Source organism: Pleurodeles waltl, chromosome 7 (assembly GCF_031143425.1).
Source record: "Pleurodeles waltl isolate 20211129_DDA chromosome 7, aPleWal1.hap1.20221129, whole genome shotgun sequence".
NCBI lineage: Eukaryota > Metazoa > Chordata > Amphibia > Caudata > Salamandridae > Pleurodeles > Pleurodeles waltl.
The window spans coordinates 1,459,700,722-1,459,728,489 of record NC_090446.1 but is presented as its reverse complement, the minus strand read 5'-3'; the positions used below and the strand labels follow the sequence as shown (position 1 = coordinate 1,459,728,489).

The 27,768-nt window shown below is 45.5% G+C and overlaps 1 protein-coding gene across 2 annotated transcripts in view; it reads right to left on the bottom strand.

The window, feature by feature from the left end:
* Positions 1-27,768, bottom strand: part of APLP1 (amyloid beta precursor like protein 1) — a 212,823-nt gene that overhangs the window by 108,202 nt on the left and 76,853 nt on the right. For both annotated transcript variants that reach the window (XM_069201122.1, XM_069201124.1), the window contains exon 2: positions 5,281-5,454. In XM_069201122.1, coding sequence (XP_069057223.1) covers positions 5,281-5,454 — 174 coding nt within the window. The remainder of the gene's footprint in view (positions 1-5,280; positions 5,455-27,768) is intronic.

Below are 27,768 nucleotides of genomic sequence, written 5' to 3'. Positions count from 1 at the left end.
ATGGGATTGATACTAGTATGCTGCCATCATTGTCTTTATGATCTAGACTTATGACCCTCCAAAGCAGCCCCTCCACTGTGAACAGGGCCTCATTAACTCCCCAAGTGTGACACTTAGTAATTCTTCTTGTAGTTTTGTCATTTAAGTTGACATTCATCCTTCATACACTATGGAGAATACTAGACATTTATGTAGTCTTGCATTGATACTCCTTGGATTTTGACTCCCTCTGATTCTGTCCTTTTTCCTTCACAGAGTGGGACTACAAGGGGCATTCCACGCCCCCCCCCCCTTCCCCAGACCAGGTGCAACCTGCCCTTATCTTGGAGGGTAAGAGATTGAGCCTATATGTTGTTTTGGTTGAGGTTTCAAACATTAGCATTGTTTGACATGTGCATGCTTGTGTGTTCACCCCTAGCATGACTTTTCACACAGTGTGCCGTGGCTTGCAGTGACCACTTTCATGCACCGTGTGCTAGTTGTGTCTGTAATTCAAATTCAACCTACTTTTCCTTTCCTCCATAGGCCACCTCATACTGAGCTATCTCTCAGGTAGGCCCACATTGTATTATAAAGGTGCAGTTAACGTTTAGTGTAGGAAAGGCACATACCTGTATATAGGAGGGATCCCAGGACCTGGCGAATGCCCCAGACCAGTTTGGCTAGAGAAGCAGGCAGAAACATGTTGGCCATTGGGACTAAGGTGACACTATGAATCATTATACTAAATAGTGTCCCAATTGTGCTTTTAACCTTACCAACAAACACCACTATTAAAAGGTGTAAGACACACTGGTGATATGTTAGGTAATTTTAGCTTATATTGTCACTGAACTGGAGCCCCACTTTATCCAGAAAGATATTATTTCAGCACTCCCTCAGAGTTCTTTTAATGACTAGGTTGAGTCCACCCAGGTGGTACCATCTTACCTAGGTGGGGATAGGTGGTCGAATGATGAAGCATGACATTATAATGTAAGTGAGACCACCTATTCTGTAAGGAGAACCCCCCAACAGAACACAGCTACCACTACCATACCGCACACCCATATTAGATCACTGCATTAGTGATCTGATGATCTGTTGAACAGGCCTGACCGGTCTGTGCACCAACTTCCCCATTTTCTTTGTGTTGATGATGCCTCGAAAACATTTTTTTTTAAAAGATTATAAAATGTTTTAACATGGATTTACTTCAATTTGTAGAGTGGCTCCATTCTGCCTCTAAAATAAATCTTATTTTTACTTGTGTGCAACATGGACAGAAAGATTGCTGCATACAACAAATTAAATGAGCTGAGCTCACAATTAACGAGTATCCACACCATCTGTTTCAGCTGTAAACTTTATTTTAGGTCCTTAAACTGTTAACATCCAACTGAACTACTCAGGTCAAAGATTCTGTGTGGCCTACATTTACTCACATTTGCTTCCCCGCCTATAGCTGAACATATAGTTTAAGCTGAGTGAAGACTTAACACCTGCTTATATAATGATGAACCTGGCTTATCTAAACCTGAAACTAGTTTTGAGTATGGGCATTAAAAAGTTGTCTTACAGTTGTCTACTGACCAGTTTAGGGATAAAGTCACAACATACACATTATCAATACATTTCTTCCCAAAAGTCCTTCACCACACCTAACCACTCTGGCCCTGCCCATGCCTGTGAGTGGTATGGCTGCCCATCAGTACTTCACACACTCTGGACACTGGACACCTTCAGTCTGTGGGATGCTGAGCCAGTGTTACCCTTGTGGGACCTGCTGGAGGTTTGACAGCATCCAACTGAGTTCTCTGGGTACTCTTCGGAGGCCAGGTCATACAGCAACTACACCAAGATGTCCTCTTGTCTGCCTATTTATCTGACTGAGAGGTGTCAAGGATGTTGTAGAGTTCGATGTGTTTGGTGAGTTGATAGCCTTTTCGATGACCTTGGCTGGGAAGGGGAGTAGAGAGATGGGTCGGACGTTCTTGAGGTCGTCTGGATCTGCGGTTGGTTTCTTCAGTAAGGGCTGATTTCTGCGTGTTTCCAGATTTCTGGGAAGGTGGCTGTTTCGAAGGAGCGGTTGATGTGCCGGAGCTTGGCTGCAATGGTGTTGCTTGCATTGTTGAAGATGTGGTGGGGGCAGTGATTGAAGGGAGAGCTGGAATGGATGGAGTTTATGATGTTGAGGGTTTCCTTGTCGGAGATGTTGACCCAGCAGAGTAGGTGGTGGGGGTTTCGAGGAGCTTTCGGTGGTGGCTATGATTGTGTTGGGCACGGGATGGTCCTGGGTCGGAAAGCTGTCGTAGATATCTGCTATCTGATGGTGGAAGTAGGTGGAGAGGTTGTTGCAGAGTTCTTGTGAGGGAAGGATGTCTGTGGAGTTTGCTCTGGGGTTGGTCAGTTCGCTGATGATCGCAAAGAGCTCTTTGCTGTTGTGTGTGTTTTTGTTGATGCGTTCCTGGAAGGTGTTTCTCTTGGTGGTCCTGATGAGTTGGTGGTGTGTGTTTAAGGCTTTTTTGAAGGCTTCATGTTTACTGGGGGTGTTGTTGGTGCGCCATTTCCTTTCGAGGCGTCTGCAGTTTTGTTTGGACTCCTTGAGGGCTGGGGTGAACCAGTTGGCTTTCCTTGCTGAGCGTCTGTTGGAGGGTTTGTTGATGGGGGCTAAGGTGTTGGCACAGTCTGAGATCTAGTTGATGAGGTACTGGGCAGCTGTTAGTGTCGAGGTCGTCGGGGGGGGGCAATTGTTGAGGCTGGTGAGTAGCTGGTCCTTGGTTATCTTGTTCCAGCTCCTGTTGGGTGGTAGGTGAGCGAGGTGTCGGTTGGGGGAGATTTGCTGAAGGTGAAGTGGACACAGTGGTGGTCAGTCCATTGGAGTTCGGTGATGTGGCTGATGGAGATCTGGTTGCTGGCAGTGAAGATTGGGTCGAGTGTGTGTCCAGCGGAGTGGGTAGGTGAGGTGATGAGTTGCTCGAGTCCAAGGTTGGCGAGGTTTTTGAGCAGCGTCGTGGAGTTGTTGTCATTGGCGTTCTCCAGGTAGAAATTGAGGTCCCCAAAGAGTATGTGGTCCTTGGAAGCAAGCGTGTGGGTGGTGGCGATGACAGCGGTGGTGTCGCAGAATGGGGGGTGGGGGCCTGGTGGCCTGTAGATGAGGGTGCCTCACAGAGTGGTGTTAGAGTTGGTTCCAATCTGGAAGTGGAGGAGTTCCATGTTGGTTGTGTAGTCTTCGGTGCTGGTGGAGAGGCGTATGGACTCTTTATGGACAGGAATCGGAGGGAGAGCCGGAGTGGATGGATTAGTTAAACTGTTGTATTACATATAAACAGGGGTTCCTTCTGTAAGTGTTATAACAAAACCGGACCTGTTCCTAACCAAGCGTATCTTGAGTATGGAATGAGAACAGTGGGTTTCCCTTAACCCACTCATCTGCGCATCATGTATACTTGTACTTCAGAATAGGAATTTAAGCGTGCTGTACAAGGGTGTCTATAGGGAGTCACTATACTTCATTAATGACTGGGGAGTCTATGTTTGTGAGAAGGTCCTTAGGGGAGAAGTAACAGGGAGGGGATATCTGAACAGTTTATCGAGTGAAGAGTAACCTTAAAAACTGGGCTTTTTGATATGTATTGGATTTAAATATACAGATCTGTGTGTTTTACAGTAGTTTGTAGCAAGGGGGTAGACAGAAAATTAAAATACTCCTCCCCCACTTTAACCAAAGCCTTGACATCACCAAGCAGGTGGTGTAAGTGAGCCTGAACCTCCCTAGACCTCCTTTTGTCACTTCCATCCAAGTATCTATCCATCATCCTTTCATGCTTCACCTACCTGCTCATATCCACCAGTTCACCTTTACATTCTGTCAACTATTCATTGTTTCATCCATCATTCACTCAATCTTTCCCCATTCCATTCATCTATTGGCCATTCCCTACATCCATCCATCTGCTCACACATCCAATATCTATGCATGCATCTATCCACCCCTGCAGCCATCATTTGACTTACCCAACTATCAATAGCTTTTCAGCTCTCAATTGTTCCTTTCACCCACCCATCCTCTCAGATTCCATTTACTGTCATACTTTCCCCCAAACATCCATCCTTTCAGATTTCCATTTACTGTCATTCATCCACACATTTACACATCCTTTTCATCAGATTTCCATTTACTCTGCCATCCTTCATCCACACATTTACACATCCTTTCGCCCATTCATCCACCCATTCACCCACTCATCCATCCCTTTCATTCACCCATACTTTCACTCCCTCACCCACCCTTTCATCCGCCCATACTTTTACCCACTCATCCATACTTTCACCCACACATCAATCCATTCATCTATCCACCTTTCCCTTTTCTAGTAACTCACCTTTCTTTTCTCGTGTTAATTATGATCTCGTATCTCTCAACTTGCAGGTAAGAAGCCGAAAATAAAAACCTCACCCCTGCTGTAGCTGCTAAAGCGGGGTTGGGGGGTTTCACTACGCCCCTGGGTTGTAAAATACAGTGTGTAGTTAAAACTGTACGATGTGAATGGGATCTACAGGCTTTCTACACCTGTGGTGACATCATATAGTGAAAGTTTCACATTTGTGATTATTTTATTTACACATTTTGATGTTGGAGAAAATTGTGGGCTTCTGTTTTTTTACCCTTATAACTCCAATGGTAATGTATACTACACAGTTGGTATAATATATATGATAAAAATGGCAATACATCTGCAGAAAAAGTCTAGGTCATGGGTTGCAAAATAGAGTCATATGAGGGGAATTTATTGGGGTGATTTGCTTGGGCAGGTACCTGAGCTCATGCGGAGTCACCAGAATCCTCTTCCGTGGATCTGCATCTTGTCCAGAGCTGAGGGAGTTTTCTACTGCTCCCTGTACCTACTGGTTGAGGTGACCCCAATACTGTCCTCATGGAAGAAGGAGGATGCAGTACACTGCCTAATGACCCCTTGCATCCCCTGGTTATGAACGAGGAGGTCTTAGCACACTCAACGGTGGCCCTGTGACGGTCTGAGGATACCCGGCACGGGCTCCCAGCTACCCATGTATCCTGGCAGTCACCATGATGACCCCAGGAGTTGACCTGGTGGCAGTCTAAGGATGCACAACAATGGGTCATGATCCCTTCTATCTGCTGGCAGTAATTGAAGTAAGCCAGTTCTGTCCTTGTGTTGTGCGACAATGCATGACGGTCGCTGACAGCCCCTTTCATCTTACGGATGTGAAAGGAGTGACCGTGACCCACTCACATACTGCCGCTCACCCTCTCCTTACCTTCTGGCAGTAGCTCAGTATCTCCTCCTGACTCCCAAAGCAGCTCTGCGTCCCGAAGGCGTCTGGCTCCCACTTGCCGCTCTCCAGGTTCATGTGCATGTTGAGCGCACCGCAGAACATGGCCACTTGTGGCTCCTGCGTACCTGCGTCACTTCCTGCAGTAATTGTCTGCGTCTGGAAAGAAGAAAAGGGCAAATTAATGCAACATGGAAACCAAGATGCGTGCTGGGAAGAAGGGTATGCGGAAAAGAAAGAACACTGCATTTACTGTAGTCTCCTCAGTTAGGGTGGCCTCCTCAATTCATATCACAAGCATACCACGTATCAAAATCTGGCCTTACTCTATCATGACCATCATCATCATCATCATCTAGCATGCCAGTTAAGTTTTTGCAATGGAAGCATCTCACAGCTCTCCGTAGACAAAATTCAATTATATTTTGTAAGTTTGTGCCGCTTTGGCAAAAACAAATGATGCAAATGTGGCACTAAAGAAGTAAAAATCAGGCCCCTATTGCTCCGACACCATGGGGCGAAGGCGCAACCGGACCTCCAGTCTCACCACAAAAAGATGCCCAATCTGTAACATATCTTTAGGAACCCCTAACATTCCCCTAAAATACACTGGCTGTTTCACTGTTTTACAAGAACAGGGCACTCACTCCCCATTCATGTGAGTGAAAGTAAGGGCCTGCGGCACACTCTTATGAGATGTACTGCGGTGTGGTAAATGATTGGGATATAGGTGTACAAAAAGAAAAACAAACTATTTCAACAGAGGCACTTGCTATACTTTACAACAGGGAGACATGGTAAAGTGTAGGGAAAAACAAAAAGTTTATTAATTCAGAAAATAAATGCAAAAAATATTTTTATATTTAATACGATTGTAAACTTGTTTTCTATATTTTTATTTTAAATATAGAACAAACTTAAAATGCTACAGCACTATTAACTCAATTTTGAAAATGGAAAAAGTTTGTTAAAATATTTTAGTATTAAACAGCAATATAGTGCAATGTTCTATATTTATTTTAAACGTAAAAATGTAAAATTAAAATATGCAACAGCACTATTAACTAAATTGAACAAGATCTTTAAGGAATGGAAATATATTAAATTAACATTATTTTTCTGATGTTTAAATTAAAAAATAATTTTCCATTGAAAAATTATAATGCATTAATAATTATTCAAAATAATGCACATAATTCCCTGAAATTAATTTAGGTGTATTCAATAAAAATATTACATTTTAAAATTCATAACAGGTGTTAATGTATAACTAAATGAAACTATGTACTGATTTTATATACTTTTTTTTTTTTTTATTCACTAAATTATATTTATTTACATTTTTAACTATTTAAAAAAATTGTAATTTAACATCACGCCCTTTGGGATTTTATTCAAAGTCCCCACCTTCATTATTTCCTATGTAATGGTGTTGCAGTAGCAGTAGATGGTCATGTGTGGTGATGGATGTACTACTACTTTGGCAGTAGTAATATATACTTGTACATTTGGCACCACCACCTTTTGACGGGGTGGGACATATAAGTTACACTTTTTGAGTGAAAGGTCCAACCTTGCCATTGAAATTTTGGTTATTTTTTTACATTTATTTGTAAATTAAATTATTACATATTTTGTGTAATGTTTTGTGGTTCAAATCATCAAAAATGCTTAGGCTGGGGTCTCCTGTTTCAAGTAATGACCTCCGATTCCAATAGTGATTGATTGGTGGTCCTTGGGCTCCAGTAATGATTAGGTGGGGGTCCACAGGAGTCAAAAGGTTGAGAACCATAGCTCTACAGGACTTATTTCAAAACTTTGAAAGACACCCTCGTCCTATGAAGGGCCCTGCTTCCATTTGATAGACTAGACCAGTCACAAACGTATGTTGTGCCTGGCTGTGGCAGTCTGCATACTGAGCGCCCAAGCAAAACTTATAGCTCATCCAGCAACAGATGGCATGATCTTTCGGAAGACGATAGGGCAGAATCAACCAATTTTAGCTGCTATTAAAAGTACCATCTGGTGCTTCATGCCTAGCTAAGTACCACCAGAAAGGCTACATTGTTACATGTGGATTTTTGTTTAATAAAAACTTTCATATGGTGCACATTTACCCTAAGCAGTATCATGGTGCTTTACATAGAGCTTATTAGAAAATGCATACATATGGTATGAATAACAGATCTTAGTGTGCAATGAAAAGCAGCATACTGTCACAGAGTACAGGTCGGGGTGGGGGATGGAGAGGGCAATCCCAGTTACGTGGCACAGGAAAGTTTTTAGATATTTACATAAGGTAAGAAGGGTGGGTTTAGTTTGACTAACACCTGGCAGTAAGTGCCAAGCTGAGGTTGCAGCAGACTCAAACTTGTTTAAGTTCACCTCAAACAGTGTAAGCCATTGCTAAGCTAGACACTTAAATAATCTTCATTAACCAGAAAACCAGAAAAAAAAAAACATACACAACAACTGATGGATGTAAATATTCATAGAGCTGCATGAAAAGGGCACCCAGATTAAGAAAGCGTTTAAGTGCCATTATAATTGTAGAAGACCTTATACAAATGTGGATGATATGGTATGAGTGTAGTATGGTATACAAATACCTCTGCCATAATTTATAAGGATATTGCAAGTCATCGAGATGTTACATTACCATATAGAGGAAGGAGGCTGAAGGCAGAGTTCTTTTATAAGGTCACGGAACTCCAAAGTACATTTTAAGGTACAGCAGAGGGTGTTTTATTGCTTGCAATACATGGCCACATAATCACCCTTCCCACAAATGGCCTAAATCCTTGGTGTCTTGCTCTTTCATATGAAAGAGATAGTATAGTTGAAGACATGAAGTATAAGGTAGAATAGGTAGAGTAATATTCAACGCACAAAAAGGCAGTTAGTAATTTGCTTCAAAACCATTCAAATAATCATTTAGTGCAATTCTTATTAAAAGATGTGTTGCTTAGAATGTACAACAACATTCAGAGTAATTCTATGTTTCCTGTAATGACTAACAGGTGCAAAACGAAACATTTTGTTATAAATATTTCCTTTCTGCTGATCATACTTCTACTTAAGAACAACACAACAGAAGAAGGAAATGCCTGTTCTCACATTCCTTATTTAAACACTAGCTGTAAATTATCCTTGGTGACCTGCCTTCCACCTTGTCTGCTGGCTCTAGCAGCAGGCACGGGGACGTCACAGCTCAAATGTAATTACTGTAGTAAGTTAAAGTTTAACAGCTATGTCAAGCATTGTTACAACTGGACTGTAATAAGAAAATTATTACACAGGGGTAGCACACTCCCATGCACTTTATTATTAATATAATATAAAAAGTTATTAGGACACTGACCCCTGTTGGTTGAGGCTGGGAAAGCTGCCTGAGGGTTAGTGACCTGCAAAGTGAACCTTCAGTGTTGTACTGACCGTGATGCCGAGTGGCCAATGAGTTTACTGACCTTAGGTCGGACATTCTGCGCCAAACTCATCCACCAGATTTCCACCAAAATTCAGATTCCCAGCAGAGATCATTTATATATCCCTTCTCATCAGCGGGTTAGTCTTGGTGCATTAGCCATTGATTCAGCTACAATACACTAAGTTGTATTTTACAAAGGGAAATTTCAATCTGCGTTGTTTTGTAGCTCAAATAACAACTTAACATATTCATAGGAAACCAATATATGCCGGTTTGGGCAATATGTGCTCCACTGAAATCTGGGAACCACTAGGAGGGCACAGGGTTGAGGCCCAGAGGTGAGTTATACAAATAAACTGTAGTTATGAACCAAAAAAGCCCACTAAATTTCACCAGTTAAAATTATCTTACCTAGGTTTAACTTGATGACATCTGAAATATCTGGCCTCCAAGTTATACCTAGATCAGTTACATATAACTAGTGAATTTTAGTGTTTTTTTTAAAGTTTTAAACAGTAGTTGTTTTTATTAGTAGATGACCTAAGTATAACTTTACTTTAAACTTTGTTTTCTTCAATGAATATATGTATAGGTTTTGTTCAGTGAAAAAAAAAGGTTAAAGTGACATTATATTGAAGTGTTAAAAGAAGAAAAAGCCTAAGTTTACAAACCAGTATACCACTGAAATTGACCTTCTACAGTTTACTGATATATAACTCGTTCCTCCGCCTTGCACTGCTTATGACCGCACCTATCACTCACTCATCGCATGTTAAATTACATCATGCATGAGCCCTCTGATTACATATCAATTGAAGACATCACTGATCACACCAGTCATGTACAGCCTAGAATTACTGTGTGAAAATGTGTGGGTGCATAGCATGGAACTAGTGTACGTTCTGGAGTGGAGTGTTGTTGTGCATGATCAAAGTTATAGGTGCAACATTTGCAAATCACTACTATTTGGGATGCAAGTAGTGTATTCCATGTTAAACAAGGTAGGAGGCGGAGTTCATCTGATGTGGGTTGCAGAGGTACCTCTCAAGTAGAATATGCCTTAATGCCAACGCCTGCCTCAAAAAATCTGTGAGTAAGGCTAAATATCCTGTTTACAATAACTTATTGACCAGTTGATCTATGGGCACACGCTTGTGTTACAGAATTGTAATACAGTGCGGTAGACAAATTCTATGTAATTTGGATGTTCATTTCCACAACTTTGCGGAAGATATGGTGCACTGGAGACTGCTTAATAAGAGAATATAAGAATGTTCTTCTTAGAGGTGGTTTATCTCACACTGGAGTTGTAAGAATGGCTCTAAATTTATAGTCCATTGTGCTCCTCTCGTGAATGTGTGCAGTGGCTTTTACCAAGCCGCAGATGGTTGTCCAAAGGGTTTGGCAGAAGGACCCTCTAAACATGCAGGTCATGTAAGCATTTAAGAAGGAGATCCTTTTAAGTAAGGTGAATAAAGTAGGAAATCTTTTTTTGGAGAGTTTCCAAGGTTTAAAAAGGGGGTGATTCCCATTAAGGTATATGGAGACATTTTGTTTGTCGAGCTGGAAGAATAAGATTAAAAAAGGATGCCATCCACCATATGTTATGTGCCCAGCATGTGGTCAAAGGTATGCCCATTATCACATGAGTGATGATAGAATATTTGTCACCAGGGGCGTAGTTTCATGGGAGGATGTTTGGGGTGTTATACCACCCCCAATAAATGTATTTTCTAATAAATAGTTGGGTACAGCTGCTTTCAGTCGGGTATTGTGTGATGTCAGTTGCATTTCACCAGGAATTTTTTACATACACAGAAAACAAAAATGCACACCCACTCTCCCTCCCTGTTTTGAAAGTCCTCAAAAATACTGTTTTTTTGTTTTTTTTTACAAAACATTGTTTTTTCTCTCTTAGTACTCCTACCAATCTGCGCTTCTCTCTGTTTCTGCTGCCCCTTAGGCCCCTCTGGCCTCAGTGGCACAGTGACCAAGCATTTGTTGCCCCAAGTGGGAAGGGTATGCCCAGACGTGAGTCCCGTGCTTGCTATGCCTCCAGATTCTAGCTAGCCTGGCTGATGAAGGGTGATACCCTGAAACCAGTCCCAGGATGCTTGTTTCTGGTCCAGGGAAGACCTGGCCTGGCAGTTCGGGCTGGACTGTTCCTATAGGGAATAGGGTCAAGACCGATTTGCATATGGCTGGGTCCAAACTGGAATGGCATGGCAAGCAAAAAAACGGATGGAGTCAACCCAGATCTGTGACTGGGGATGAATGTTTGACTTATTCTGCATTCCGTCCATCATCTGTTTTTGCATTTGTTGCCTCAAGTGGGAAGGGTATGCCCAGACGTGGGTCCCATGCTTGCTATGCCACCAGATTCAAGCTAGCCTGGCTGATGAAGGATGATACCCTGAAACTGGTCCAAGGATGATTGTATCTGGTCCAGGGAAGACCTAGCCTGCAGTTCAGGCTGGACTCTTCCCATGGGGAAAGGGTCAAGACTTATTTGCATATGGCTGGGTCCAAACTGGAATGGCATGGCAAGCAAAAAAACGGATGGAGTCAACCCAGATCTGTGACTGGGGATGAATGTTTGATTTGTTCTGCATTCCGTCCATCATGTTTTTGCATTAGTCTTTACTGCACAGTAGGGGCCAGATTTATTAAGCCCTTTCACTGCCATTGCATCATGCAAGGTGACACAAAGTAATGCAAGGGTTACAAAGGATTTACCAAGTCACGCACAGCCACCTTGTGTGGCCCTGCTTGGCTTGGTAAATCCAGAGAAACGAAAGACAGCGCAGGTCTCTGCCTTGCGTTACACTGTGCTGAAAAGATGTTACACAGGTGGAGAGCAGGTGTTCTCACGTCCACCCACGCTTTTTGGTGTATTCCCAGATTTCCTAGGAGGAGTAAAACCTGGGAATGCGTGAAAATTGTACGCCTTTAAATACAGGCGCAAAAAGGAGAAATATATTTTTGTATCCTAATTTTTCCTGCTTTCTAAAGGTGCTGCAGTCTGCAGCACACGTAGAAAGAGGGAAAAGCCTCTAACGAGTGTTTTTGTGCCGGAAAGTGCCTCTTCCTGTACAAAAACAATCCTGCCTATGACACAGGCATACTTGCACCACAGTCCGAGGGTGCCTGCATTGGCACTAGGCAGCACTCAGTGCGACAGTGCAGTGAGAGCAGCAATGTGCCATATATTGATAAATACGGCACATTCATGCCCTTTCACGCAGCGCATCAAGTTGTCTTGCTGCACTGCTTTGCGTGAAAGCTTTGTAAATCTGTTGCTGTGTCCACATGCTGAATAGAGAAAAGGGCCAGTGCAGCAAGGCTGTGTCTATGCGCTTTGAAATGTTAGTATGCTGTTGAATCAAAAATTATAACCAAAGAAGAGTAGACCCAACTCTCTTAAATCCTGCTTTTTACTCTACTGAATGTGTGAATAAAGATAGGACATTGTGGAATGTCCCATGATTTCCTTAATATGATACCTTTTCTCTCTTTTCAGTCCTAACCATATCGAGGAGAGTGTCCGAAGCATGGTCTGTATAATCGTGTGCATTCTTCCTTAAAATGATTATGAGAGCATTATAATAGGTTGGAAAGCTCAACCACAGCACACAGGGATTTATAATACATTTTGGTCCTGAAGAAAGCCGATTGACCCTTTGCAGCAGCTACGCGGCTGAAACGTGTCGACCTCTTAAATGTAAAGGACCATTGTGGCTTTATGACATCTCACTGTTTTTAATTTTGCCCTAGACCTTGCTTATTAAAGTTTTTGTAGGTTCTATGGGGCAATTTTTATTTACTTATACAAATCCCTTGCTTTTCACTGTTTAAGGGCTCCACTTACAAATGTGTAGAGCACACCCACTCACATTAGGCGATGTGGGTCCAATGATGGAGCAGGCCACAGGTGGTACCTGTGGCTGAGGATCCTACAAATATATCCAAGCAATATGATGGGAGAACTAAGTTACCTGGGTGCTGCTCGCACACTTGCTTGAGATTATTGGAAGGTGACACATTCAATAGAGTGAAAAACGGGATTTAAGAGAGAGTATGATCTACCCTCCTTTGCTTCCCAAAATGTAATCCAAAAATATATGCAGATGGTCCACCCTACAGCAACTTATCATCCCTTCCTAAGTGTTGATGCTGCTGAATCAAACCAGAATAAAATAGGTATTTTCTTTAGGTCTCTCCTCTCAGGCAGGGGCTAAAAGTAGCTGAAAAAAAAGAAAGTAAGTAAACAGTTTATTTTTTAACTCTAGACAATGAGGAGGCTGTCCTGAAAGTTAAATGAGGGGGGCTCTTTGAGGGTGGAGAGCCTAGGTTACAGCCCACTTTGCTCATGCCTTAAAATGTCTCTGTTTCGGGGTCTATTGCAGCAGCCCTGCTGTTTCATCTTCGTGCACAGTTGAAGAAAATTTCACATTTTTACTTGCCATCCCTCTACGGATACCCATTCCTGTAAAGAAGGTTAAAGCCAACTCAAAATCTTCTAAATTAAAAAAAATTACAAATAACTAAAAAGATAGTGAGAAGAGCTTTTGATGGTCTTCTGCAAGCCTCACTACAGCAATTCTGGTAAAGAAGAAAATGTATTTAGAAGAAAAGTAGATGTTCCTTTTTAAAGAGAGACATTAATAGCCCAGCTCCATCAGCACAGAGATTGCAGCCGCCTTCTGTCATTTCTCAGTGAGGAAGGCCATTTTGTTATCCTGTCGCAGGAAAGACGCTTGCAGCAATTAATGTGAGATATTAAGTCAAACAGGCTTCCTCCGCAGACATTGCGTCATTGCCAATGATGAAGGGGTTGAAAGGCACCATTTTAGATAAAGGACCATAGCAGCATTGGCTTTAATGGCGCGAAGTCAAGCGCCTGTTCTTTAAGCTCCCATTCACCCCAATATTTCTTTCTGACCTTTACTATCTGGAAATAATAGCACTAAGTGAAAAAGTGAACAAGGCTGGTGTCTTTCTGAGCTATGCTGTCTGAAAATAAAGCACTAACTTAGAGAAATATTGGGTTGAATGAATGCACTTCATGCCCAGCAGAAGCCTCAGACAGGAGCTCAGCTCTGCCAGGAAAGCTCATCTTGAGGACCAAGAGCTTTTTTTTTTATTTTTATTTTTTTATTTTTAGCAGCAGTGTTGCACAGACTTTCTTAGGAGTTGGTGCTGGAGTTGCTGGTACCAAGCTGCCTATTATTGATTAATTTTCTTCCATCACCCTACACTTCCCATCTCCTTATCTCATTCTTGCAAGTTGTTTTTCATCCCTCCTTCCTATCTTTGTTACAGTTTTCCACCCTTTCTCTCTCTGCTCTCATTCTTGCTCTGGGTCAAAGCTGAACTATGAAAAATAAGTCTCAGTACCAGCAAGCACCAGCACAAATTAAGCACTGTGTCAGATCAAATAAACTGGTGGGTAGGTAATGTGTTAGCGTTTTGGACATGAATATTTTACTAAATAACTAATATTTGTTATGTTAGATTTTATACAGATACTGAAATAAAACTGTTTTAGTTGAAGCAATTCCAATGTGATGTTTAGAGGTGTGCATATGAATGCAGTTTAAATGTGTTACATTTTAATGAATAAACTATATTAGTTAATATGGACGCTGTTTGATACTGCACATCACATTCCGGAACTTCCCTGTCCCAACCCCCTCCCCTGCGAGGTCTTTTCTCCCCACAGGTTCCACGGAACAATCAAGAAGCTGCTATCAAAGTGGATTTTTCCAATCCGCGTTGTAGGAAGTTGGCTCTGTATGTGCTATTTCAAAGTAAGGAATAGCATGCACAGAGTCCAAGGGTTCCCCTTAGAGGTAAGATAGTGGCAAAAAGAGATAATACTAATGCTCTATTTTGTGGTAGTGTGGTCGAGCAGTAGGCTTATCCAAGGAGTAGTGTTAAGCATTTGTTGTACATACACATAGACAATAAATGAGGTACACACACTCAGAGACAAATCCAGCCAATAGGTTTTTGTATAGAAAAATATATTTTCTTAGTTTATTTTAAGAACCACAGGTTCAAATTCTACATGTAATATCTCATTCGAAAGGTATTGCAGGTAAGTACTTTAGGAACTTCAAATCATCAAAATTGCATGTATACTTTTCAAGTTATTCACAAATAGCTGTTTTAAAAGTGGACACTTAGTGCAATTTTCACAGTTCCTAGGGGAGGTAAGTATTTGTTAGGTTAACCAGGTAAGTAAGACACTTACAGGGCTTAGTTCTTGGTCCAAGGTAGCCCACCGTTGGGGGTTCAGAGCAACCCCAAAGTCACCACACCAGCAGCTCAGGGCCGGTCAGGTGCAGAGTTCAAAGTGGTGCCCAAAACACATAGGCTAGAATGGAGAGAAGGGGGTGCCCCGGTTCCGGTCTGCTTGCAGGTAAGTACCCGCGTCTTCGGAGGGCAGACCAGGGGGGTTTTGTAGGGCACCGGGGGGGACACAAGCCCACACAGAAATTTCACCCTCAGCAGCGCGGGGGCGGCCGGGTGCAGTGTAGAAACAAGCGTCGGGTTCGCAATGGAAGTCAATGGGAGATCTAGGGATCTCTTCAGCGCTGCAGGCAGGCAAGGGGGGGGTTCCTCGGGGAAACCTCCACTTGGTCGAGGGAGAGGGACTCCTGGGGGTCACTCCTCCAATGAAAGTCCGGTCCTTCAGGTCCTGGGGGCTGCGGGTGCAGGGTCTCTCCCAGGTGTCGGGACTTAGGATTCAAAGAGTCGCGGTCAGGGGAAGCCTCGGGATTCCCTCTGCAGGCGGCGCTGTGGGGGCTCAGGGGGGACAGGTTTTTGTACTCACAGTCTTAGAGTAGTCCTGGGGTCCCTCCTGAGGTGTTGGATCGCCACCAGCCGAGTCGGGGTCGCCGGGTGCAGTGTTGCAAGTCTCACGCTTCTTGCGGGGAGCTTGCAGGGTTCTTTAAAGCTGCTGGAAACAAAGTTGCAGCTTTTCTTGGAGCAGGTCCGCTGTCCTCGGGAGTTTCTTGTCTTTTCGAAGCAGGGGCAGTCCTCGGAGGATGTCGAGGTCGCTGGTCCCTTTGGAAGGCGTCGCTGGAGCAGGATCTTTGGAAGGCAGGAGACAGGCCGGTGAGTTTCTGGAGCCAAGGCAGTTGTCGTCTTCTGGTCTTCCTCTGCAGGGGTTTTTCAGCTAGGCAGTCCTTCTTCTTGTAGTTGCAGGAATCTGATTTTCTAGGGTTCAGGGTAGCCCTTAAATACTAAATTTAAGGGCGTGTTTAGGTCTGGGGGGTTAGTAGCCAATGGCTACTAGCCCTGAGGGTGGGTACACCCTCTTTGTGCCTCCTCCCAAGGGGAGGGGGTCACAATCCTAACCCTATTGGGGGAATCCTCCATCTGCAAGATGGAGGATTTCTAAAAGTCAGAGTCACCTCAGCTCAGGGCACCTTAGGGGCTGTCCTGACTGGCCAGTGACTCCTCCTTGTTTTTCTCATTATCTTCTCCGGCCTTGCCGCCAAAAGTGGGGCCTGGCCGGAGGGGGCGGGCAACTCCACTAGCTGGAGTGTCCTGCTGGGTTGGCACAAAGGAGGTGAGCCTTTGAGGCTCACCGCCAGGTGTGACAATTCCTGCCTGGGGGAGGTGTTAGCATCTCCACCCAGTGCAGGCTTTGTTACTGGCCTCAGAGTGACAAAGGCACTCTCCCCATGGGGCCAGCAACATGTCTCGGTTTGTGGCAGGCTGCTAAAACTAGTCAGCCTACACAGATAGTCGGTTAAGTTTCAGGGGGCACCTCTAAGGTGCCCTCTGGGGTGTATTTTACAATAAAAGGTACACTGGCATCAGTGTGCATTTATTGTGCTGAGAAGTTTGATACCAAACTTCCCAGTTTTCAGTGTAGCCATTATGGTGCTGTGGAGTTCGTGTTTGACAAACTCCCAGACCATATACTCTTATGGCTACCCTGCACTTACAATGTCTAAGGTTTTGTTTAGACACTGTAGGGGTACCATGCTCATGCACTGGTACCCTCACCTATGGTATAGTGCACCCTGCCTTAGGGCGGTAAGGCCTGCTAGAGGGGTGTCTTACCTATACTGCATAGGCAGTGAGAGGCTGGCATGGCACCCTGAGGGGAGTGCCATGTCGACTTACTCGTTTTGTCCTCACTAGCACACACAAGCTGGCAAGCAGGGTGTCTGTGCTGAGTGAGAGGTCTCCAGGGTGGCATAAGACATGCTGCAGCCCTTAGAGACCTTCCTTGGCATCAGGGCCCTTGGTACTAGAAGTACCAGTTACAAGGGACTTATCTGGATGCCAGGGTCTGCCAATTGTGGATACAAAAGTACAGGTTAGGGAAAGAACACTGGTGCTGGGGCCTGGTTAGCAGGCCTCAGCACACTTTCAATTGTAAACATAGCATCAGCAAAGGCAAAAAAGTCAGGGGGCAACCATGCCAAGGAGGCATTTCCTTACACGCGTGTATTGTGGTTGCACGTTCTAGTGCCTTGAAGTGTAGCACATCAAGGTCTCGCCATTCTTCTGCTGTACTGTTACTGGGCCAGCACTCTTTGGCTGCTGTATGATATATTGTTTTTAAAATGTTGCATTGAGTTGAGTTTCCTATGACATGTTGCTGAAGCCGACCAGTTTTCTTAGAAAATGGGGTGGTGCTAACGTGTAATGGTATTATGTGGATTTATCCGGTTTGTTAAAAGGAAATTATACATGGGATCACACCATGTTGAAACTGTGGTTTTCATAAATTTCTATGCCGAATGTGTGTATAAAGACCCCTTTTTTGTGGTGGTGAGCCAGAGATTTTCGTGCACACCTTTTTGCAAGGGATACGGTCTGCTCCTCTTGTGATTTTTGCTGTTCATTGGGACTTGAATAATTCTGGTTTATTGACTGTATACTGTATATTTGAGCCTTGACAGCATATATTTTGTATGTCTCTTTGCACTGATTATTTGAGATTTTGTAATAAAAACCTTTAACGTTTGATATAGGACTCAGTTATTGAGTGGCCTTTGTTACTTATTTAATTACTCTGCTAAACTAATATTGGTTCTGGCAAAGGGGTGTTCTTTGTCGCAAGATCAAGGGTGATGGGCCAGAACTTCTAAGTTAAAGTTGAGGGATTTGAATGTTTGGGGTGTTTAGAGTTCTGCTTCCAGAAAAAAAATCAGTTATGGGCACAGTACATGGCAGGTCATGGGGGAAAATGAGGCTGGATTTGAGTGCTTCAAGGGGGACCAGCGTGGCCCCAGAGTGGCTGACTTCAAAGTCAAGCACTATGGGCACAGACAACTAAAGAGCAGTACATGGTGGACGAGATGTCAAAGGTCACTGAACACAGAGTGGGGGATCACAGGGCAACCCAGAGGGCCTGAAGGTGGCAGAAATTGAGATGGGGAACCACAAAGAGCATGTTAAAGAGCAGAAGGAGTGATGCAGACATCAGAAAATTTAGGATGTTTTAAGCTCTGGTGAGAGGATGTCTAGGATATTGGGTCATGTAAAACTTAAGTGTTTCAAGGCACTTTGAGGTAGGACTAGAGAAAAAGCTCAGAGGATTAACTGGAGAGGGCTGTGTTGCAGTTAATAAAAGTTTTAAAGCATCTCTGGGAGCTGCTTAGGTCAGCAATGAGCCCAGATCAGAAGGAATAGAGTTCCAAAGGGTAGGCCAGAGGACAGAAAACTTCAGCCAAATGTGCAAAAGCAGGGGCACCATAAAAGGGTCATTACGGATTGAGCAGAGGGCAAAATACGCCTCTATGGTTCTGCATCTAAATTCTTGAGTAACCATTAGTCAACGATAGTATAAGTTTACATCCACACTTGCCTGAGTTTTAAGGTCTCGGCTGCAGACAGCTTTAACTCTTAGCACCAGCCTCATGATTTCCAAAGAAATTCTAATCACAATGCACATATATATATATATATATATATATATATATATATATATATATATATATCCCAGACATGGGTCCATTGCTCGCTGTGCCTCCGGAACCAAGCTGCACCCAACTGTAGAGGCACAACTAGGCTAAAACCGGTCTTGGATTGCATGTGTTCCGGTTCAAAGAGGACCTGGCTTGGCAGTATGGACCAGACTGTTCCTACTGGAGCAGAGTCAAGACTGATTTGAATGCTTCTGAGTCTAGTCTGAGGTGGCATAGTGGGGGTAAAAAAAAAAAAGATGGGCCAGGATGCGGTCTGAACCTGTGGCTGAGATTCATCTACCCATTCCATCCATCACTTTTTGTATTTTTCATTATAAACCGGGCGGGCTGCATGTCACCACAGGTGTGCTGCGTCGGGAGGGTCACGTTGGCACAGACATCTTGTGTCATGGCCGCCATTACGTAGAACAGCATTGAGGGTGACCCAGTTATCACTGCTCCCACACGACCCCAGGATCCATGCTGCGCCAATGGGTGGGAACCATTCTGCCGGCACTTGGCTCTCATAGTAGGACTGCCGAAATCTTCACACCTCGGCGCTCTCGCATTGTATTCATGTTTTGTCGCCGATTAAGAGCATTCCGGCGAGTTCCCCCCGAGCAAGGAGTGCGCTCGACTCCTGCACCTCCAGGAAAAAAAACATGAACCTCTCCAGGCTCGCATGTGTTTGTTTTTTTCCTATATTCCATCATTTCGGTTTACCTCATCGTCGTGTTCCCTCCCACTCTTTGTTGCATGTTACTCCTCCCCAGACACCTCTGGCTGAAGTGAGGCAATATCTGTGCGATGTTTCAGCGTAAAGATATCATCGCCCCGGGTCCCTCGTGGGGTCTCGTGAGGCGCGGTGGATCCTGCTGTGCGCATCCGCCCACGCGCCCACTCCCGCGCATTTCCAAGGCTCCCTCCACCCTCTCACCCCCAATGTCCTCGTTCCTTCCATTTTTCCTCCCTTCTGCCCTTTGTCTTCTCCTTCAATTAGACTCCTGCCTCTCTCCTCGCACCCACTCCACCCCCTACCCTTCGTTTGTTTTGTTTTTCTTCTCTCGCTAGCTGGTTTCCGCTTTCTTCCTCACACCCCATAGCCTGCTTCCGCCTTTTTTCTCGCAGACCCCTCCCCCCCTCTTTCATTTCAGTTCTTATTACACGACTCATTCGCCTCTCTTCCTTTCCTCTCCCCGACTTCCTTCCTGCAAATGCTCCTTTTCCCCCTCTGCTGTACCTGGCCCCCACCTTCCCCCTCACAACTGCCGTCCTCATCCTTGGCAGCCACCAAAGGTTTCCATGGCGACACCTCCCGGTGGAGTTGTCCCATCTCTTTCGTTGCCATGGGTACCGTTTCCCAGAAGGCCCTGGACGGGTTCCAGTCGAAGCTTTTGCACGGCGGTCACCCTCACGGGACGGCGGTACCCGATGACGCCCCACCACCCCCCATCCACTTTAATCGCAAGGACCCAAAGGCCAAGGGGAAGGGCCAGGAAGGAACCCAGGGCGTAGTCCCACCCCCTTTTCTGTAGATATTTCTGTTGCAGTGTCTGTTTGTACAGCATCCTCTCGTAACCTCAGATGAGAAGGGCATTGATGAATTCCTATGAGTAATGGTGAAATAAATAGAATGCGCGTGAATAGAGCGCACCTTTCACTTCTAGCGCCGGGTGCGCTCAAGGGACTGGCACACGGTTACGAGTCCAGTCACTTGGCAGGTAGTCAAACACCCCAGCCCCCCTCCCCCCAAGGAAAAGGGGGTGGGCGTGGGGCCCGGGAGCGGTTATAGAGCCGATCCCCTCCAGGGCCTGGCTGGGCTCCCGAGACTGGCACCGAGCTTTTCGCTTCTAAAGCTAGATAGGTGCAAGGATGCCAGGGCTTTAAGGCGGGTGACAAAAATGGGGGAGCAGGGGGGAGGTCTCAAGGGGGCATGACCTTCATAATTAGGGGCGTGCCTTAAAACAGGTAAGCTAAAATCTATGCTTAGCATAGTGTGCGGCCCACCTTCTATTTTGATGCGTATTTTCTGACATTGCATGCAGATATATAACGCAGGAATTGACATTACACATCAAACAAGCCAAGACTATTGTCTTTGTCACTCCCCCGGTTGTCAGCCGCATAAGATAAACAAATACAACAATGGCTTTGTTGTATATAACATTGAAGATGCTTGAGTTCTGAAATGATGAGACTGAAATAACTATAAGGAAGCAAAGCAATGGCATGACGATACTTGAGGGGGGGGGGGAGGGGCGGCTGCAAAGTACATGGATGTGGGGGCCCTCCGGGCTCTCTCATGAGCCTGAGGAGGCCCCCTGGGATCCCCCTCACCAACCGCGGAGGTAGCGGGGACCTATGTTACGCTACCGCTGCCTGGTTAAGATTTTTTCACCCTGAGGGTGGGGGTACAATGGAGAGACCGATAGGGACCCGTCTCAGCAAGATCTTTTGAGAACTGCAGGTGGTGAGCACCGGCGGGACCCGGCCCACTTAAATGCCTGCCAGGAGCTCACACCTGCAGCTCGATGTGCTCATGGGAAGGGTCAGTCACCTTCAGACCTGCCGGTGCTCGGATAACTGGAGCAGGGATACAAAGCCCTTCCCCGCTAGGGCTGAACAAGCAGATGGATACCAGCCAATATAACTGGAGCCAGGAGGCCTCGGGTGTTGGCACGGATATGGGGCGGTTTGGCTTGATGCCTGGATTGGCACAGGGATAGAGCGCTTAAACTGGGTATCTAGATCCGGGGAGGGACAGAGTTATGTATCTTGATGTCTCGCTCGGGCAGGGATAGAGCGCTTTATCTTGATACATGGACATTAACAGCTATAGAGAGCTTTAGCTTGACGCCCGGGTCGATATAGGGATAAAGCGATTCATCCAGATTCCTTGATCGGTACAGGGATAGAGCGATTCACCTTGATGCTTGATCGGTAGAGGGATAGAGCGATTCACCTTGATGCTTGGATCGGTACAGCGATATAGCGATTCACCTTGATGCCTGGATCGGTATAGGGATAGAGCGATTCATCTTGAAGCGTGGATTTGCACAGGGTTAGCACGTTTTCTTTGATGCTTGGGTCGGCACATGGATACACGGAGTGCTTTACCTTGATGCCTGGATCGGGCAGGGATAGAACGCTTTAGCTTGATGCCTGGATCGGTAGGGCGTGATAGTTCCTAGATTGGGCAAGGAAACATTAATTCTGCAAAACGTCTGGCGTGGCACAGGGACGTGCCTGGACTGGGGAGGGCTAGAGCGCTTTATCAGGATGCCTGCATCGGGACAGGCGCACACCTGGCTCGGCACAGAGATGGAGCGCTCTATATTGATGCCGGCGGCGGCACGGGGATATGCCTGGGTCGGGGAGGAATAGGGCGCTTTACCTTAATGCCTAGATGAGAAAATACATACGGCACTTTATTTTGATGCCTGGATCGGGACAGGGAAAGAGCACCTCCGCTCGAGGCCTACACCAGGCATAGCGCTTTGCCTTGATGTCTTAATTGACACATGAATAAGGCAGTGGATTGGCAGCGAGATACAGACGGTTTTATCCTACATGTCAAAATGGACTCCGAGACAGATCTCATTTCTGCGGCGTGATGGGTTCAGGTGATTGGCACTTGACTGAAGAGCCTTTCACACTACACGGATGTAGGACTCGGGATTGGGCAAAGGGATACGGGACCCCAAAGGTACATAACTAAGAGAAATGGCTCTTCCAGGAGGGTTATTTCTCCTGGAGGACTTGAAATGTACAGGGCTGGCACAGCCTGGCATAGAGAGCCTTTCACTTCCAAGGCTGGATAAGCCTAGAGGTTTTTCTGACCCCGAGCCTCTGTCTGTCGGAGTACTGGCAGAATACACATCCTGTGCTCTGGCACGGGCACAGAGAGCCTTTCACTTCTCACTTCAGGGACTAAGTATTGGAACATATACAGATTCTGTGGACTGGAACAGGAGTAGATGTCCTTTCACTTCTCACTTCGGGGACCGAGAATTGGAACATATACACATTCTGTGGACTGGCACAGGAGTAGATGCCCTTTCACTTCTCACTTTGGGGACTGAGTTTTGGCATACATACAGATTCCGTGAACTGGCACGGGAATAGGGAGCCTTTCACTTCTCACTTCGGGGACTGAGTATTGGCATACATACAGATTATGTGGACTGGCACGGACATAGGAAGCCTTTCACTTCTAACTTCGGGGACTGAGTATTGGCATACATACAGATTCTGTGGACTGGCACGGGCATAGAGAGCCTTTCACTTCCCACTTCAGGGACTGAGTATTGGCATACATACAGATTCTGTGGACTGGCACGGGCATAGAGAGCCTTTCACTTCCCACTTCAGGGACTGAGTATTGGCATACATACAGATTCTGTGGACTGGCACGGGCATAGGGAGCCTTTCACTTCTCACTTCAGGGACTAGTATTGGCACATATAAATATTCTGTGGACTGACACATGCGTGGAGCACATTTCACATTGGGCACGGAGAGTTGGCACGTATGCAGATTCTGTCGATCGGTACAGGGGCAGAGTGCCTTTCACTTCGGGTACGAAGCACTGGCACGTGTGCAGATTCTGTGGGTTGGCACAAGGAGACGTGGACATTTTTTCACTTCGGGGACTAGAAGAACTCTGAACACGTGTTGCCCCCAAGCCTTCATTTGTCTGAGTACTGGCACATATACAGATTCTGTGGATTGGCACAGGGGCAGAGAGCCCTTCAGGTCTCACTTCGGGGACTAGAAGGGCTCCAAGCACTCCTGACCCCAAAGCCTGCATGTGCCCGTATACAGATTGCGGGGTTGGCACACGGATGCAACTGCTGCTGCATTACGACTTAATCAATTTAATGCACAAAGATGCTTAATCCCCTCTGCTTCCATTTCAGATATTTTCAGGATGCGGGTTAAATGGATTATCGTGCGCCTGGATAGGCAATGTGGGGTCTGGAGCGGAGCGAGTGGGCCTGAGCCTGGCACACACCGCAGGCTGGAGGGGCAGGGTGGCAGGAGCGCCGCTTATTCCTGTAACACTCACTAGGAGTGGCCAGACCTCATCTCTGCAGGAGCACGCCCCCCCCCCCCACACACTCCACCCCCCTCCCGCCATATCCTCTACCGGAGGTCTCCAGAGACCACGCCCAGATAACGGCGCCCTCCCCACGTCCTCGCTCCCCGATGCTCCCCTGGGGCAGTCTCTGAGCCGAGGCGTCTGCTGAGACATCTTTAAATGAGCCCTCCCCGACGAGACAGTCTCCCCGCCGAAGCCGTCTGATGTGGAAACCTTTTGCAATAAAAATAACTCATCCTCAATTATATAACGCATGAACCATTTATGAGCGTAGTAGATATTTGTTGCTGTCGAAATAATGTTCGGGACGGATAAACGTCGTTGATTCCGAAACAGGTTGCCATTTTTCTATCTTTGAACCGAAGTATCAAAGGCGGAGGCCTTCTGCGGGCTTCACGATCCGTGCCGCTGCCACACTCGCCCACTGAGCTATCTCCCTGTCCCCTCCCACACTTCTCAGCAATTACTTTGAACTGGATCTTTTTGGCATGCTCGTGTGCATTTTGTTAAGGTGCGTGTGCAAGGTGCAAGTCTTGGAACAGGAGAAACCAAACACTAGAAACGGGGAGGGGTCACGTGCCCTTGCTCTAGATTAGAAGGTTTGGGGACAGAGGGGCGGTATTTGAGCAGCACCATCACCTCTACGGCGGTCCTCTCTCTGCTGGGTGGCCACCAGGCCACCTGACAGCCGACCGGATGCTTAGTGAGTAAGCAAGAATCAATCAATCAATCAATCAATCAAGCAGTGTTTATTAAGCACAACTACTCACCCAAGGACCTCAAGGCGCTAAGCAAAAGAACTAATATGATAAGGTACACTGTTCCGAAATTGGAAGGAGAGGAAAAAGAGAAAGAGTCCTGTTAATCAGGAGCAATGGTCCTCACACACCGTATTCGGTGTCATGCTTCATCATCGGACAGCTCCTCGTCAGACCGGCGCTGCAATGTCTGACGGGCACCCCCCGAGGGGGGGCTCTTTGCCGGAGATCTTTTTGAATATACTCGATGATGCCGCAGAGCCAAATATGTCACAGTCAGAACGTCATCAGTCGCTTGACCCGGGTAGGTGCTGCTGCATAAACCGGTGACCTCGCAAATTTACTGTGTACCGGGTGATGGGCCAGCGATATCCCATGAAGCCTATTCTCCAATTGAGATGATTTACTGTGTACCGGGTGATGGGCCAGCGATATCCCATGAAGCCTATTTTCTAATTGAGATGGGCGACTGATAGGAAAGGACACCCAGACCGTTTTAGTCCTGTCAAGCGACTGATGACGTTCTGACTGTGAGCGTTAGTCAACAGAAGTATAAGTATTTTGTTTTTTCTTGTGGAGAAAATCTATGATTAATTAGGTCCTGAAGAAGCGTCACGGGATCCTGTTGGACCAATAACGACGCGAAACATGTCGACCACATATTAAGGAGAGTCGGACCTTCTCCGTCCTCCTTAATTACTTTGATTGATCTTGTGTGAGTGTTCAAGCATTGCCTCTAGTTTCACTCCCTTGATTTCTTTTTAATCTTGACCACTTCCCAACAGCAAATAATAAACCATTAGGTGAGGGATCTGAGCCAATTTTATTATTCTCTTTCTGTACATTTTCTCCTCTCTCGGACCCATATTTGGCTCCGCGGCATCATCGAGTATATTCAAAAAGATCTCCGGCAAAGAGCCCCCCCTCGGGGGGTGCCCGTCAGACATTGCAGCGCCGGTCTGACGAGGAGCTGTCCGATGATGAAGCATGACACCGAATACGGTGTGTGAGGACCATTGCTCCTGATTAACAGGACTCTTTCTCTTTTTCCTCTCCTTCCAATTTCGGAACAGTGTACCTTATCATATTAGTACTGTGTTGGGAGGACGTACACTGGACCGACCAATCCTCCTCTCTTACCCCCCTCTTTTTTCGAAGCTAAGCAACAGAAACCAATTGGTCAATCTAACCGAGTTCTGACCCGATGACCCGGAAATAGTTACCTGAAACCAACGGGTCGCCAAGTGTTTGCGTTTATGAGACAGTTTACTAATTTCAGCTCCCCAGTGCCGGTCACACTTATAGAGTCACACGCCCGAAGTCATGATGGTCACTCATGGCAGCCCCTCTCCTGAAACATCGGCTGATCGTCACTCAGGGCAGTACTTTATCTGAGGCATCGAGTGATGGGTCACTCATGGCAGCCCCTTTATCTGATGCATCGAGTGATGGTGACTCATGGCAGTCCCTTATCTGAGGCATCGGGTGATGGTCACTCATGACAGTCCCTTTCCTGAAGCATCGAGTGATGGTCACTCATGGCAGTTCCTTGCCTGAGACATCTATTGATGGTCGCAGATGACCGTCACTCGCGCGAGGCATCGAGTGACGGCACATGTATGACAGTCCTAACCCGAACCTATAGGAATAAAGTGGCCCAACGCAGAAGAATATACGCGCAAAGACGCAGGTGCGCCGAGTGTAAAATGCTGTTTCCCCTGTTTAGTGTGGAGTGGGGCCATGAATTACAAAGGGCAAAATCTCAAAGGTATCCTGACGTCCTCACCCTCCCTCAGCAAAGATATCACCAAGTACCACGAATAACCCGGACAATTGTACTAATAATACTTGTTAGTTAAAGCGCTTAGAAACATAAGAGCTTTTTTATGGAGCATATTTACTTTAGATGACAATAAGTTAATAAAAACACGTAGAAAAAGAAGCCAAAGCTGTCAACAATTGAAAAAACATTCTATATCCAAAAACCAGAGGGGGTCCAAATGAATTGCCGCTCCCACAATTTACCTATACATTTGTCATCAAAATTCCATCCAATATATACAAAAGATGTCAAACACAAAATAAAAAACAAGAAATATACAATAGCTTCATGTAAAGGGTTGGCACTACACAAAACACTAAAAACAAACTAGACATATGCCCAACATGACACACATTATTTAAAAAACAAACCCAGATTCTTAACCAAATCCCAAAAGAAAGAAAATAGAAACGGAGATCAGATAATTAGCAGCTCCACAACCAAAAGCTAACGATAGAGACGCAAATTCTCTGTTTTTTTTTTTATATATGGCCCAAACAGGGATACTATGTGTTGAACAACTTTGGAATTCTCCCTGAAGGTCCATTAAACTTCACAAGTGTTCTCCAGCTGCTTTAATACAGTGGTTCCCAAGCTTTTTACTTCTGTGGACCCCCACTTTGTCAGTACTGGAACCCGGGGACCCCCACTGAATCATTATTGGAATCCAGAGACCCTTCAACAGTGTTTTTACTGAAACCCGGGGACCTAATCTGTTAATATTATAACATTTTCTAAGCAGTCACGGACCCCTGACCCCTCCTCCCCCCCGAGGCTTCTCAGACGCCCAAGGGGTCCCTGCTCTAATATGATGACACGTTTCGAACCCACAAACTACAGGGTTCTCCTCGGGACAAGAATCCATGGAAATCACTGGCAGAGAGATTGCTCTCCCAACTGGAGAGAACTTCCTTATGTCGATGGACTCAACAGCACCGAATGCACCAATATTTTCAAGAGATAAAACGACGAGTCCCTCAGTCTCGCCAACCCCTAGAAAAATTGCACACAGCTCAAATAGTTTTCGGCAGAGTGCAGGGACGAATCTCTTTGATGTCACAAGCCAGTAAAAACAAATGAACTAATTAAAAACTGCTTCTTGCCAACCTGATTGGTGGGAATGGAATGCTCATACACTGTCCACCATAGTTGGCTGCTGGGGCCAGCTAGGTATCATGCCATAGGAAAACAATTCCTACAAAACCCAAATAGCACACTACTATGATTCCAGAGAAAGAAAACACATGCAGCAAATGACCAAAATAACCATTCCTTAACACTAAAAGGAATTGCTGCAGTTGAGACTACATTTCTAGCTCACTCACAGAAAAACTGAGCCCCCAAAAAGCTGTAAAATAAATACATCAATAAAATACTGTTTCCAATAAAGCAATCATCTTTCAGCTCTGGAATACTAAGGCCCAGAGGAC